The 16,974-nt window shown below is 44.8% G+C and overlaps 1 protein-coding gene across 1 annotated transcript in view; it reads right to left on the minus strand.

The window, feature by feature from the left end:
* The window catches only part of ADARB2 (adenosine deaminase RNA specific B2 (inactive)), a 998,136-nt gene that overhangs the window by 43,107 nt on the left and 938,055 nt on the right, over positions 1-16,974 (minus strand). The window contains exon 10 of the mRNA XM_075315471.1: positions 13,896-14,077. Coding sequence (XP_075171586.1) covers positions 13,896-14,077 — 182 coding nt within the window. The remainder of the gene's footprint in view (positions 1-13,895; positions 14,078-16,974) is intronic.

A 16,974-nucleotide genomic window follows, 5' to 3' on the forward strand; every position in this document is an offset into this window, starting at 1 on the left:
GGTCCTGGGTAGTGACGACAATGCTCATCAGCATCGCCAGGTCTTTCTGAGCGCACCTTTGAGCCGGCGACTCTGATGAACATTGTCATCACTACCTAGCACCTGTGAATAGCTGTAGTTTACGGCTATTCACAGTCTCCAAAGCTGCATTCGTGGAACGTGGATTATCATAGAGGAGCTTCATGGGAATATTTTTGATAATAAATTGGTGAATGGGGGATATTGTGGGGGAGTCTATACTAAAAAAGATTATTTTGTCCCGTGTGTGTATTTTTTATTACTGAGTTAGTAATGGGGGTGTCTGATAGACGCCTCTCCATTACTAACCCCTGGGCTTCATGCCAGCTGACATTAGACAGCTGATATCAACCCCCAAAAGTGTTAGCCTATTTGCCACTGCACCAGGGCAATAGGAGGAGCTGGAAAAAGTGCCAGAATTGGCACATCTAATGGAATGCTCCACTCCTGAGGAGGCTGTAGATTGGTATTTTTATGCTGGGAAAGGCCAAATAACTATGTTCCTCTCCAGCCTCATAATATAAGTCTCCAGCTGTCTGCTTTACCTTGGCTGGTTTCAAAAATAGGAGAGAGCACAAGCCATTTTTTTAAGTTATTTATATATTTAGTTCCCAGGAGCGATTTTGAAGTCAGAGATGCATCCAGGCATCTTCCCCATGCTGTTCCCATTCCATGTGAGAGCTGTTTCTATCCATGTCAGCATTTTCATGCCAACCAGCCCTCCTGTTTGGGTCTTCTGGAAAAATGCTAGAGTTTCTCATTGACTTCCATTATAATTGATACTTGAGTTGAGTGTCCAACCTGCTTAATTCGAGAATGGAGCACTTAAGCATTGTAGTGCTTGCTCATCACTAATACAAACCTCATTTAATTATACAAAATATCCACTAAAGTATTGGCGTCACCATGTGTATGGCATTCTAACATAACCATTTAGATGTCAAATTTCTGCTGCAGAAACCTTTCACATCATCTAACAATGGTTGGAATCGTTGATCTGTATTTTTACTTGTAACATGAAATACTAGCGTTTTAGGATACTTTCCAAAATATACTAATTTGTAAGTGTCTAATATAACAGCTTACAATGTAGAATAATATGTAAAATTCTTCTGAAAACTCTGACTAAATCACAGTAATTTATCTGAATTGGTTTGAATGTGACTATACTTTATTCACATTAGCTAAGGAAAGTGCCAGGGGGTTAATTGGCTTAAACAGAGTAAAGATGCAGTAATTATGGCCATAATGGCTCTAGGAGGAGGCTATAAATACTTATAATTCCATAGGAGAGGAGTACTTACCTTTAAAGCTAAGTTGTACATCTTACATAATACAGTGGCAGTGATGCATGTGAAGTGCTCATAAAAAAATGTCGATTTTGTAGAGATAATCTATTATGGATGATTCATGATACATATTTTTATGTTGTATAGCATCTGGAAATATGAGGCTGCTTTCACATTGTATTTCACAGTGTCTATTACATGTATACATTAGGACAAGGGTGAGCGATTAATTTTGCAGAGTGGCCACATGAGAGACCCTGGCTGTTGTGGAGGGCTGAACTAATGAGCTGAAATTAATTTGTCTAAATACTAATATTAACCTATTAACTATTAATTTATATTAACATTAATTGTATCACTTAATACTGAGCAGAATTAAATATACTGACATCACCAATATACTTCATGAGCCCACACACTGACCTCCTATATTCAAAATGAGATCCCACGTAGCTCTCCTATATACAGTAAGAGCCCCCACATAGTCTTCTATTTACAGTGTGAGCCCCAACATAGACTCTCTATATGTGAGCACCCACATAGCCTCCTATATACAGTATGAGCTCCATATAGCTTCTCTACATACAGTGTGAGATCCCACATAGCCCTCCTATATACAAGATGAACCCCCACATAGCCCTCCTATATACAGCATGAGCCCCCACATAGCCTCTGTATATACAGTATGAGCCCCCATATAGCCCTCCTTTATACAGTATAAGTCACCACATAGCCTTATCTACAATATCAGCCCCAACATAGCCCCCTATATACAGTGTGAGCCCCCGCATAGTTCCCTATATACAGCATGAGCCCTCACGTAGCCTCTTCTTTAGAACCCCTTCTGAAGAAGCATGATGCAAAATGCGTGGCAAGGGGCACATTCTAACTTTTATGGATGGTATGCTATAGTCATTTTATATGTACATCTTTGATATGGAATTCTCTTTCCTTTAGACACTTCATGTGTGTTTCAGTTCTCCCACTCTGATTATCATAGATCATACTTTTTGCAGAACACCTTATTATTAGTGTTGAGCCACCCCCTAGTGTTCGAGTTCGGTTCGGTTCATCGAACAGCGGGTTAGTTCGGTGAACGTTCAACGAACGTTTGACGAACATCTTCGAACCCCAATGAAAACAATGGCAGGCAAACACAAACACATACAAACACATTATACATATACACATACAGTTAATAAACATTGCCATTATACTTACAGGTCCCGCCAAGCGTCCTGCACCCTGTCTCCCGCCGCTTTTCCTTTCGATCATCGCTGCACCCTCCTGGTAACCAGCACTGATGATAGGACCTTCCGTGACGTCATCATAACATGTGACCAGTCACGTGTCTATTATCTCATTGGTTACAGACTGGTCACATGGGTAGACGTCTTGCTAGGTCCTGTCAATGCATCGCTCTGGTACGCGGTGCTCGTTTAAGCATCTTCGTGTGCCGGCGAGATGCTTGGGCACATGCTTGGCTTCCCCGTTCCTGAATGTCGGCGCTCTTTCCAAAGTCAGCCCACATGCAGGGACTGGATGCCACAGCCGGTGAATAGCGGCACCAGGAGTCAGGTGATCGGGGATCACCATTGCTATAGTAACCCGCCTGTCAGATTACTATAGCAACGGTGACAGCGGTGACGTCACCGCTTACAACCCGCTTACAACCCGCAGCCTCTGCTCACTCACTGAGTGATTAGACTGCACGGGAGCAGCAGCGTCTTCCTTCCATGCAGTGCTGTCTGATGTAGCAGAGCTGCATGAGTTGAAGGAGAAAGAAGACAGAAGACCAGGATCGTGGAGGGGTGAGAGGGAGTAATAAACATGGAGTTTCTAAGTGTGTCTGTGTATTTATTTCTATTAAAGTATTTTTTCTTTGTGTAGTGTCTTTTTTTAACCCTTTATTGGAGATTCTTAAGGGCCGGGTCAAACTTGTCTGACATTAAGAATCTCTGGCTTAATACTAGCTAGTAAAACAAAGCTAGTATTAACCCAGCAAGCCACCCCGCATCAGGGCTGCTGGAAGAGTTTGATACAGCACCAGATGATGGCGCTTCTATGAAAGCGCCATTTTCTGGGGTGACTGCAGACTGCAATTCACAGCAGAGAGGCCCAGAAAGCAGGCCAACCTGTGCTGAAGATTCCAATCCCCAGCTGTCTAGTTGTACCTGGCTGGACACAAAAATGGGGCAAAGCCCATGTCGTTTTTTTTTTTTTTAATTATTTTATGAAATTCATGAAATAATTAAAAAAAGGGCTTCCCTATATTTTTAGTTCCCAGCCGGATACAAATAGGCAGCTGGGGGTTGGGGGCAGCCGTACCTACCTGCTGTACCTGGCTAGCATACAAAACTATGGCGAAGCCCACGTCATTTTTTTGGTGGGCAAAAAACTCCTGCATACAGTCCTGGATGGAGTATGCTGAGCCTTGTAGTTCTGCAGCTGCTGTCTGCTCTCCTGCATACACTAGTGAATGGAGCATGCTGAGCCTTGTAGTTCTGCAGCTGCTGTCTGCTCTCCTGCATACACTAGTGAATGGAGTATGCTGAGCCTTGTAGTTCTGCTCCCCCTGTCTCTCCTTCCAGCATACAGTCCTGGATGGAGGATGCTGAGCCTTGTAGTTCTGCAGCTGCTGTCTGCTCTCCTCCATACAGACAGACAGCAGCTGCAGAACTACAAGGCTCAGCATACTCCATCCAGGACTGTATGCAGGAGTTTTTTGCCCCCCCAAAAAATTATGTGGGCTTCGCCATGTTTTTGTATGCTAGCCAGGTACAGCAGGCAGCTATGGGCTGCCCCCAACCCCCAGCAGCCTATTTGTACCCGGCTGGGAACAAAAAATATAGGGAAGCCCTTTTTCTTTAAATTATTTCATGAATTTCATGAAATAATTAAAAAAAAAATAACGTAGGCTTCGCCCAATTTTTGTGTCCAGCCAGGTAAAGCTAGGCAGCTGGGGATTGGAATCCGCAGTGCAGGGTGACCAAGCTTTCTGGGCACCCCTGCTGCGAATTGCAGTCCGCAGCCACCCCAGAAAATGGCGCTTTCATAGAAGCGCCATCTTCTGGCGCTGCATCCAACTCTTCCAGCTGCCCTGGTGACGGGTGGCTCGCTGGGTAATAATGGGGTTAGGGTTAGCTGTATATTATCAACTGGCCCTAAGCCCAAAATTCATGGCCACCATGAAGTTCTAGTACAGATAAAAAAAACACAACACAGAAAAATATTTTTATTAGAAATAAAACACAACACAATTAGTGACTCCATCTTTATTGAAATAAAGAACCCCCCTCCGCAGTAATACTGGGTCAAGGGTCCCGCGCCGTCCAATCCAGATGCAATATCATCTGATCGGTTTGCTGGAAGGCAGAGCGATCAGATGATGTGTCAGGTTCAAGGACCTGAATCACATGACACAGCAGCTGATTGTATAAACGGCTTTTATACAATTAGCTGATGCATCAGTGCCAAAAAAACAAAAAACAAACTACACACTTCTGTGCAGACTCCTGTCCGACATCAGCAGATGATAGTTTAGCCGGCCGGGCGGTAAAAAGCCGGCCTCACCGGTCGACTTATAGTATCAGCTGATTCCGTCAGGTGACCTCATCAGCAGATCATTGCCAGGTCTGAGAGAGAGAAAAGAGAGAGAGAGAGAAAAAGAGAGAAAAAGAGAGAGAAAAAGAAAGAAAGCAAGAAAGAGAGAGAAAAAGAGAGAGAAAGAGAGAGAAAGAAAGAGAGAGAAAAAGTGAAAAAGAGAGAAAAAGAGAGAGCGAAAGAAAGAGAGAAAGAAAGAAAGAGAGAGAAAGAAAGAGAAAGAGGGAAAAAGAGAAAGAGAGAGAAAGAGAGTGAAAAAGAGAAAGCAGCCTTATTCCGTTAACTGCTCCGATTTTAGAGGTGTATCCTGCGGCTCACAGCTGATGTCCGGCTCCTCCCCTCAGTGCATAATTAAATTAAATTATAATTATAAATAATAATTATAATTTAAAATTATAAATAAATTAATTTTTTTACTGGAACGGCCGGGATTCGAACTCATGAACTAATTCTCTACCCATTGAGCCACTGCCTGTAATGAAAAGCATAGGAAGATTTGGTAATCTTGACCTCTGTATTGCAGTAGAGAATCCAGAAGTGGATTATTCAGCTTCAAAGCGGGGAGAGAGAGGGAGAAAGAGAGAAAAAGAGAGAAAAAGAGAGAAAAAGAGAGAAAATGAAAGAGAAACAGAGAGAAAGAGATAAAGAAAGAGAAAGAGAGAGAGAGAAAGAAAAAGAGAAAAATAGAGAGGGAAAGAAAGAGCGAGAAAGAGAGAGAAAAAGAGAGAAAGAGAAAAAGAGAGAAAGAGAGAGAAAAAGAGAGAGAAAAAGAGAAAAAGAGAGAAAAAGAGAAAGAGAAAAAGAGAGAGAAAGTAGCCTCACTTCGTTAACGGTTTTGATTTTAGAGGTGTGTCCCGCGGCTCACAGCTGATGTCCGTCTCCTCCCCTCAGTGCATAATTAAATTATATTATAATTATAAATAAATAATAATTATAATTTAAAATTATAAATAAATTAAATTCTTTACCGGGACGGCCAGGACTCGAACTTGTGAACTAATTCGCCTTAGGCGGCAGCTCTACCCATTGAGCCATTGCCTGTAATGAAAAGCATAGGAAGATTTGGAAATCTTGACCTCTGTATTGCAGTAGAGAATCCAGAAGTGGATTATTCAGCTACAAAGAGGAGAGAGAGAAGAGAGAGAGAGGAGAGAGAGAAGAGAGAGAGAGAGAGAGAGAGAGAGAGGAGAGGGAGAGAGAAGAGAGAGAAGAGAAAGAGAGACAGAAGAGAGAGAGAGATCACATGCAGGCACTACCTGAGTGAAGTCTCCGGTGACTTCAGTTGCTGTGTGTAGCTGACACAGAGCGCTCGTGTTCTACGGCGCTCCCTGTCAGCTTCATGTAGCAGAGCTGAAAGCGTCGTGTGGATTACTTCTGACCTGGATGGGTTATTAATAAAGAGGTAAATGAGAGGTTTTTTGTCTTTTATTCCAAATAAAGGATTTTTCATTGTGTGTGTTTATTTACTTTCACTTACAGGTTAATCATGGAAGGTATTTCGGGGAGATGCCTGTCATGATTAACCTAACCCTATTACCTCGATTGTCACTGCACCAGGGCAATTCGGGATGAGCTGGGTAGAGTCCCGGGACTGTCAAATCTAATGGATGCGGCAATTCTGGGCGGCTGCTGGCTGATATTGTTAGGGTGGTGGGCTCCCCATAACGGGGCGCTCCCCATCCTGGCAATACCAGCCTCCAGCTGTGTGGCTTTATCTTGGCTGGTATCAAAATTGGGGGGGGACCGCAGTTTTTTTTTAAAATTATTTATTTATTTTACTGCACAATAGAGACCCGCCCGCCGGCGGCTGTGATTGGTTGCAGTGAGACAGCTGTCAGTCAGCGTGGGGGCGTGTCTGACTGCAACCAATCATAGGCGCAGGTGGGCGGGGAAAGCAGGGAATACCAGATTGAATATTGAGCGGCAGCCATTTTCAAAAGAGGAAAAGCCGCCGGAGCTTTGTGACAGCCGTGCAACGCCACGCCAGTGATCGATGAGAAGGAAAGAGAGAAGGATTGTACTGGGGACGCAGGATGCATGCAAATACACAATGTGCGCACATAGCCGTACTGTGAAAAGCCACGCTTTTGGTGATCGAACCGTTATCGAACGGTAACTCGAATGGCCGAACTTGAAGCAAATTGTTCGAGTTCGTCGAACGACTCGAACACTGCCCAAAATCACTCGAATTTGAAATTGGGGAACAGTTCGAATCGAACATTGCTCATCTCTACTATTATTACTGGGGCATCAGTGATAGTTGAACTACTATGATGGTGAAGGACCTGCCTGCCCTCTGTCGAATGAAAAAGGTTTATTGTAACTACTATCCATTTTCATCAGCATGGGGAATTTCATAATTATTTGGATACTTATGTAAATATTGTTACTGCTTATTTCCATATCGATTGATTATTAATAACCTTGCTTTGTGTACTAGTATTGCTGCTATGTATATCATTATTGCTGTTTTAACACTATTTAGTTCCATACTAATTAATGACTAATGAAGATATAATCTTACCACTATTATGTATACCAGTGATATTTGTCTTATTATGTGTGATTATGTCTTCTAAAAACTAAATCTCATTCACAAAATGCTAAGCCTCTTTCTCTACTTCTCCTAGGTGGAACTTTCAAGACATTTTCTTTCATTCTACCGGGGAGACAATTTACATAATTTTCTCCCAAAGAACATTCCTTGTAAGACTCCATACTCAGATGGTCTCCTTAAGGAGAGTCAGTACTTTGCCAATGTTTCTTCAAGAGCATGACACTCAGTTAGCCAGACTGTGCTCCAAACCTCAAAACAGGCTGTCTCTGTATGAGCTTCCATATTGGAATTTATCCCATTTTATGTTTCAAGGCTTAGTACAGTGTTGGACAGACATTGACTTATGGGGTAACTACAGTGTTTTTCCAAAAATAAGACACTGTCTTATACTTTTTTTTGCCCCAAACAAAGCGCTAGGGCTTATTTTCGGTTAAGTCATATTCTTGGGCAAACATTTTTGGGGGTAAGTTTACTCCTACAAAAAAGCAGACCCCCCCCTTCCCATGCGACTCATACTTACCAGACTTCGAACGTTTGCGTGGTCTCCCAGGTCCTCCTGCGATCTTTGGCAGGTGCTCCTGCTCAACACAGTCCTCCCTTGCTTCTGGCCGACACACTTACATACATCAGATCGCACACACACATACTCATACTCAGACATACACACACACATCAGATCGCACACGCACACACACACACACACACACACACACACACACACACACACACACACACTCATACACACACACACACACACACACACATCAGAGTACACACTCACAATCATACATCAGATTGTACACACACACTCACTACATCCGGCGATACAGATTGCTTCTGGCCAGAAGAGGAAGATGGGACACAGTGCAGTGGAATGCATGGAGGACTTGGCGGTGAAATGCATCGAAGCGTTCCACCGCAGGTCTTCTATGCGTTCCACCGCAGGTCCTTTATGCGTTCCACCACATTGCGTCCCAGGATTCTCTGCCAGCAAGAAGCAATCGGGATCGCTGGATGAAAATTCCTGCTAGGGCTTATATTTGTGGAGGGCTTATTTTCCCCTCACCCATGACAGCACCACGTGAGAGAGAGGGATCCGCCCAGCGAGGACAGGAAACCATTCTGAAATAAAAGGGCGGTACCTCTCCCCTTCGTCAGTTGGTTTCCTGTCCTTGATGGGAGACTTTGTTCTGGAATACGGCGGTTAAAGTAAGAAGTATCCTCTTGTGGCTCCACGACTTCTGCGGGACCTGTGGGTGTTCCGACGAAGCCTCCAGGACCGGTACCCTTGACCTCCTGTGGTGGGTGAGTGATCTTCGTGAATGTCATCTGCATCATTAGGTGGCTCCTAAACTCCATACGGAGTGTTCCCTGTGCAGAGAGCCGATATGGCCTGCGGGCCGAGTGTCGGAGACCCCTTGTGTGGGGCATAGATGGCAATGTCTCTGCTTCGATCTGTGGATTGCTGCATGCGAGTTACAAATGTGTATATGTTATGAGGTAGCGACCACCAATATGGTAAATGGTCGCTATATGTCGCAGTGGAGAAGGTCGCTGCGATATTAAACTGAAGAGGTTGCTATGGGACTTGTAGTTCTACAAAGGCTTCTTTCTGCATATAAGGGCCAGGTTCCCTTTAATAAGCCCAGTGTGCTGTGCAGGTGTGGAGAATCAGACCTCCACCTGTGGGTGTGTCCAGTCTGATTAGGAGACTCCGTGTGTGTTCTGCAGAGTGTGAGAGCAGAGCAGGGAGCTCTGGATATATCAGCCTGTGTGGAGGCTGAACACGGGGCTCTGGAATTCAGTCTGGGTTTAGGCTGGAAGTAGTGTGCAAGCCAGGCTGGTTAGTGCTGTGGCTACTGGACCAAAGCTCTCCTGGAGTGGAGAGACAGACAGGAGTCTGCAGAGTGTCTCTGGGTTCTTGGAGGGAGCCACAGCAAGTGTTGTTCCCTGGCAGGAGCCAGTGTGTATAGGCGCCACACTTCCAATAGAGACCATATTGGACTGGAAGCCCACGGTATGTGGTTGTGCTATGTTTTTGCCGTAAGCCAGTAGAGGCCTGTTATGTTTAATGTTTGCCGTTTATGACACGTTTTTCATAACCGGCTGGAATTTTTTATGAAGATACTGTGTCGTCCTGTGACCTTGCCTATGCCTACCTGAGCTAATCCTCACAATGTATTGCTATATGGTTGGTAGCAGCCCCTTCCTTTGTGACAATTCAGCAGCGGCAGCCTCCGCGGTTGGCAACAACACCCCTATGACATACAGCATAACTTGGGGTCCATGCCTACAGATTGACATGTACACGGTGACAGCTCTGTCTTAACAGCTATCACTAACAGTGGGGGCTTGTTACTGTCAGTTATGGCACTCACTCTCTAGGTCCCATGTGCACGCTCCTGTATGCACGCACGCACTTGTGGGAAACATCAGCAGGAATTCTGAAGCCGGCTATTGCCAAATCCCTGCACGGCCCGTGATTTTCAGGATCTGGCTACAAACTATTGTAGATCAGCTGAAGGATACAACTCCTCGGGAGTATATATTTTTCTAAACTTACCACTGCTGCAGGGAGCAGCGGCTTTCTTGCAGAGTCGTCAGCCGATGCTATCAGGCTGGGAGCCCGTTGTGCAGGATTGTCTAATCTGGCCGAAATGGCATTATGGTTGAAGGGCTGTCCCATATGCCTGCAAACCAAGCATAAATTATGTTCAGGGCCGTATGTCGATCTGCTCCTTTTGGTAAACAGCTGGAAGATGCGTTGGAGAAGTATCCGACGCCAAGCAGCCCTTCCAAAGGTTATCCCTTTGTTCCAGCAGAGTAGATACTCAAGGTGTCGGAATAAGCCCTGGGGGCACTCTGCCATGCCATCATGTCTCTGAGACACACTATATCCCTGCAGGGCACTATGATATTGTGCTTACCGGCGGCTCCATGGGGCCTGTTCCACTCCAGGGCTCTCCAATAGCAAATCCTGTCTGCCAAACAAAAAAAAAAAAACACAAAAGGAAAACCCTTAGGAAGATATTTCGAAGGGGACGTCATTCTCTCCTTGCCAGTCAAGACTTCCCTGCTTTGGTGTACGTCCATAGGCAACCTGTCTGTGGGGTTCCTGGCTACCTCGGCATCTGAAGGTGGTCACTGCTGATGCCAGCCGGTACGGCTGGGGATGCTCGCCTCCAGGTGCAGACGCTAGGGTCTGAAGAACGAGCACTAAATTTACCCCCCCCCCCTCCAGGGTCAGCTCGTTTGGTTGCTGTCGCTCAGTCTACCGTCTCCTTCCTGAAACGCTGTGGGGAGGGGGTTGGCACGATTCCCCATCCCTCATTCTGGCATCTTATGGTCTTTACTGGGTGGGACAGAATCCCCCTCGGCTCTACACTTCACAGGATTCTAAATGCCAATGTTCGTTCCATGGTCTCGTTGTAAGCTTGTGGCCTTGGATGTGTGAGCTTGTGGGTTTGAATCCCGATGGGCCATTCCTGTAGTTGGCAGCTTACCTCAGGCGCCATCAACCGCGGCAAGGGGAATGATCCCTGAATCCGCGGATCTTTTCAACGGTAGTGGCTCTGTGGAGAATACCACGGAGGGACCTGTTTCCTCCAGGCTAAACTGGCATATAGACCTCTTGTTCCATGATCCCAGCAGTCCGGCCCTTGCGGTGAATGCACTTCCATTCCATGGACCTTCGGAATAGCCTCTGCCCTTCCCCCTGTTGTCATGCTCTCGATGTTTCTCCAAGAGATAGGGGAAGCTCGGGAGAGGTTCCTTCCCCTCGCCTCCTTCTGGCCCAAGGGGCCATGGCTCTCTCTCCTGAGGACAATGTCTGTCCTGGATCCTGGGGTTCTGCCATGGATTCCGGACCTGTTAGTGCAGTAACCTGTGTTCCTCATACAGGAAAAGGGTTTTTTCATTTCACAGCTTAGAACTTGAGAGGTTGTTGCTGATGCGCAAGGGTTCTCCTCTGACCCGGTCTCTTCCTTGCTGCAGAGCCATAAACCGGTTTCCACTACACTCTATGGGAGAGGGTGGCAAAAGTTCCCCTTCTTTGCAAATGGTCCCTTGGGTATGAGTTCCTATTTCATGCACATTGGCATTCTTGCAGACGGGGTTGCTCTAGGATTCTCAGTGTACACTCTAGGGGTTCCTGTTCTGCCCTAGGGACCTTATCCATTGGAAAACTGGCAGCAAACTGGTGGGCTCACGGTTATTGGGTTTGTGAGTTCATGCCTGAAAGTTCCACCGGGGGATCAAATTACAGTTGGACACCCTCACGAGTCCTCCCTTTGAACCTATTGCCAAAAAAAAAATCTCCCTGACGTTGCTGACATTGGAAACTATTTTGCTCTGGGCCTTGGCGTTCGCTTGCAGAATTAGTGCTTACGCGCCTTATTGGTAGTACAGCCCTACGCTCAGTTGTTCAACGATAGGCCGGGTCAGGTGTTAATAGGACCCTTTCTCCCAATGGTCGCCTCTCGATTCCATAGCACGCAGGGTATAATCCTTCCTCCTTTTGCGGCCATCCTACAAATACCGGGCTAAAACAGATTCATACGTTGGAAGTTCATAGGGCCCTGATTCTCTACATCTCAGTTACACATAGTGTGGGGAAAACACAGTCCTTTTTCATAGCCCTGTCTGTAGTAGAAAAGGTCTGTGGGTGTGAAACTGCACTCTCTCTAGGTGGATTAGGGAGGCCATTGCTTAGCCTACTCATCTAGTGGGGCTTCCTTCCCTGAGGGCTTAAGGGCCCATTCCACCGGTGCGGTGTCGCCCTCCGGGGCTGAGAAGACGCAGGTATCTATTGACCGAATTTGTAGGACCGCTACCTGGTCTTCACATTCTCCTTTTTTCTTACGTCACTATCGGTTGGATCTATCCTCTTCGGCTGATCTCTCGTTTTGTAGAAGGGTGCTTTAGACGTTGGTCCCTCCCTAATACGTTATTCTCTGGAAATCTCTCACGTGGTGCTGTCATGGGTGAGGGGAAAACACTTCGGTTACTTACCGGTAGCCGGTTTTTCCAGAACCCATGACAGCACCCATATAATTCCTCCCTTTTCATCCTTAGTGTGCACTATTCTGGGTGTGCATGTGTGTGTTATAGTTGGTGATAGAGTTAAGTTCTAACGTTTGTTGGAGGTCCTCTCAATTCTCGGTAATCAACTGACGAAGGGGAGATGTACCGCCCTTTTATTTCAGAATGGTTTCCTGTCCTCGCTGGGCGGATCCCTCTCTCTCACGTGGTGCTGTCATGGGTTCTGGAAAAACCGGCTACCGGTAAGTAACCGAGGTGTTTTTGGAAAAACACTCTTCTTGGTGCAAAACAGTATCTTTCATTCTAACAAGAGAGCTCATACCTACACAGTGGCATACATAGGAGTCATTTCTAATTCCTATATTTTGGAAACCTTCCCTACAAATATACTATTAACGAAAGTTTCAGACACAGCGTAAAATGAGATTTAATGTGTTCTTTAAAGGTTGGGGTCACTTGAAGATTTTCTGTGGTGCCGTTTGCCAGTTTCATCTATTAGGTAACAGCTTGAGTTCACAGTTGCAAGCAATTCAAAGTATTCCTCTAGTCTGAAGTCACACTACAAAAAACTCAGCCTAAGGCTAGGGTCACAAGACGGAGAGTATTGGGTCGATTTGCTAACGACATTCCTATCAAACTCTGTTTTGTTTTTTTTTTGTTTTTTTTTGTATTTTGGTATTCGCTGATGTTTATTTTGCCAAATATTTGGAGCAAAAAGTCACAAGAAAATGTTACAACAGGTGATTTGATTTAAGTTCAGACAAATAAATTTAGAAAGTGACTGGAGTAGAGTTTTGTCAAGCTTTATGTCTTTTAAAAAAATGTGCAATTTCTGGGATAGCTAGACAATACCCACATAGTGAGAAAAAAATAAAAAAAAACCAGATGAACACTTAGAAAAAAATAGACTTCAAAAAGGCACAAATAGAATAATAAATTGGGCGAAAAATATAGACAAAAAGGCACAAATACAATAATAAATCGAAGCTTAAGTGTCAAGAAGAAATGAAGACAAAGGAAGTAAGAAGAAAATTTTCTGTATAACGCTATATAATAAATCCATTTTACAATGTGATTATACCGCAGGATCTAGGACGTTATAGTGATTGCATGAAGCGTATTCCAGCATTGTAGAAGTCCATATTATCGACATTAATTGAAAATACATGCTTGGAAAGATGTACATATATTTAATTCAAAAGACAATGACCTACAAGAAAATGAAGTAAAGGTACGAGAGGGGTCTTCAGTAAATAATGCATAATGGAGGAAGGCTTGTAGCAGCTTGACCTTGATTAACCTTCATGCAGGCTTCTTGCACAATTACTATGGTTTAGAAGAACAGAGGGGAACAATGTAATTTGTCTCCAAGAAAGGTATTTGCTTACCGCTAAGGAGAGGATGATTATGCCGATACGGAGCTGGCAATTTACCAATCTCTTCTATTCTGTGGCTCATTACCCTGGACAGGTGGCCTGTGTGGTGTAGGCTGCCGACGATAATGCTGTGCACATAAATAGGCTCGATGAAGTGACTAAGAAGAGCACCCTGTAACCCCAGGATATTCCATCTGGACAAAGAAATTGAAATTACACTGGTCAGAAAATACAGAATCAGGTGATTACAAACTGCAGTTACAGTAAGAGAACTCGAGTTACCTGCTGACAAAATCAGAAACACATAGGGAGTCCGGCGCTACCGAGCTAGAATTTCTCTGACTCTTCGTAGGAAGCTCCATCTTGTAGCTCAGTGACAGCGGGAGATACGCAGTTTGTGTAATCGTGGTCTACAATATACCATCCCTGAGCTGAGCCTATAAAGTCAATCTAAAAACTTACCTTTTTTGACAGGCTTATAATATTCACAGTCATAACCATTATCCTGACACGATCTACTATCTGCAAAGCTTTATATTGTCATCCAGACTATGTGATTTAGACAAACCTCTCTGCCTATACTTTGCAATAGGATGTGAATATAATAAGAGGGCTGCCCCGGCCCTAGTCTCCAAAACGTAGAGCTGCCGCAAAAGTAGCTTTCCTGCATATTTTTTTCCTTACATTATTTAAAAGTGTGGTTCACCTGTTTTTATTACTGGCCACATTGATATTGTGTTGAGAAATGGGGCTTCTCTCAAATACCTTGTGTTGCTAATAGTGCCTGTGAGCGGCGCTATTGCGGTCTGAAAATGAAGAAAAATATCCTCTCGCCCAAGTGGTGAAAAATGCTTTATTGTGCTAACACACAATTAAAATCATAGTGGGGGAATGATCCCCTCTCTGTAATGCCACTATGATTTTAATTATGTGTTAGCACAATAAAGCATTTTTCACCACTTGGGCGAGAGGATTTTTTTCTTCATTTTCTATTGCATACTGGTGGAGGTCAGCCACCGCCTCTCTCCCGTCATTTGGATCCTGAGGTCATATTGGAAGACGAGGTATTGGTTTGTTTTGTTTTTGCTATTGCGGTCTGCTTACCCCCTTCACGTGAACCCCAGCTCTGTAACCTCTGATGTCTGGTGACATCACGTCAACTGAGGTGGGCCACAGTCTTCCTGACAGACAGGGTTGAGGGTGGCATTTCACTGCTTATCATAGCCCAGCGTCGCTTCTGCTTGCGGCGCTCTACAGCGAAGGAGAGCAAGCGAAATGCTGGGCTACGATGAGCGGTGAAACTCCACCCACAGCCCAGTCACTCAGGAAGACTGCAGGCCACCTCAGTTGATGTGATATTCACGGAGCCCGGGGGTCACGCGAAGGAGGTGAGCGGACCACAATAGCGCCGCTCACAGGCACTATTGGCAACACAAGGTATTTGAGAGCAACCTTGTTTCTCAACATAATATCAATGTGGCCAGTAATCAAAATGGGTAAACAACCCCTTTAAGCAATGCATTTATATTAATTAGATACCATGTAAGTCATCTTTCCTTGTCGATACAGTAAACTTTACTATCCGTGCACACGCAGGACATATCATCACTTAGGTCTAAAGGCGACCAAGGCTAAAGTGGCAAAACCCAATGATTTCAGTGGTAGCAAGTCACCAACTAATGTGAATGTAATGTGCCAACTACACCCTGTCGAAGTTGAGCATTAGATAGAAAGGGATATATGCCGCGATACCATGAGGGAGAAACTATCCAGATTATGATTTCAGTGATTTTATTCCAACGCGTTTTGGTGAGAAACCACTCTCCTTCTTCAGGAATAATCACAAATATGAACAATTATGATCACAGGATTTAAATAGATATAAAACAAAAAAAATGCCTCCAAATAGAAAAAAGAGCAGGTAGCAGCAAAAGTGCATAGATTATATATAATTTAACTAAAATCACTGAAATCATAATCTGGATCCTCTCTCCCTCATGGTAGAGCAGCATATATCTTTTTCTATCCAACAGTCATCTTCAATTCCAAGTGGGGCCGAAGCAGCCATGGTACACAGGCTTTCTATAGTTGGTTGTGACTCGTACAACTGTAGGAGGGTGACCGGTGCCCTGCAACTCCCCTGAAGACATCATGGTTATTTTGTGTATTTATATAAGGGAATGTTGTTTATATCTGTGTGCTCTCAGGTGCATTGTTTTGAGGCACCACTAGGTGTCACTGCTCCTTGGTCCCTTAGCGTGCAGTTGGAATGATGACCAGGGCTGAAGGAGTTTACGTGGGGATTTTGTCAGATAGGGACACCATTGAGTAAAGAGAAGAAGCTGTACCTAAGGGAGGTATAGTTAGAGAAGTCCAGAGTAATTTGGCCAGACTTTTAGGGTCACCGTAAGAAACCCAGATCAAGTGGACAAAGGAAGCTCTTCAGTAGCCGAGTGCAGAAATAGGCACGAACCGACCCTGAAGTTGTGGGCCTTGATTCTAGTGGATTTTCCAGGAAGCAACTGACTCCAATAGGACCGGTCTTGGTGTGAGGTAACATAGACCTGGGTGAACGGGTCGTCACAGAGACAGTGGTGAAGGAACTCCGTCCGGTGGTGTATCAAATCCCTGTGGGACGGGACGCGATAAGATCCATGTGGGACTCCATGAATTACTAGCTGCCACTATGGTGTTGCCGGGGGGAAACAGACAGTCCTATAGTAGCTGGAGAGATGTGTAGGAGGGAGCAGCGTGCAGGAAAATGTGAAATGAAACCAAACCGTAACATGCCTATAACATTCCAGCTATGTGCCCGCAGTGGATGTGTTCCACAGAAACTGTGTGAGTTATTCAGTATTGTTAAACGTTATCCTGGACTTTGTGTCTGAATATGTCCTAATGAAAATAAGCCGCGGTGTCCCTGTTTGTACTGTAGAGGCGCCAGGAGTGCAGCACCGATGAGAGACACTGCCTGGTAGTAGGGGCTCAGCTCTACCCATGACTACGGACCCCTGACACCCCCAAAACACAACCTTACAAGGTGAGCTGCTTCTTGTCGTCCTTCACCATATTATCATCTAATAAGCCCCTA

Source organism: Anomaloglossus baeobatrachus, chromosome 6 (genome assembly GCF_048569485.1).
Source record: "Anomaloglossus baeobatrachus isolate aAnoBae1 chromosome 6, aAnoBae1.hap1, whole genome shotgun sequence".
In the NCBI taxonomy this organism is placed as follows: Eukaryota; Metazoa; Chordata; class Amphibia; order Anura; family Aromobatidae; genus Anomaloglossus; species Anomaloglossus baeobatrachus.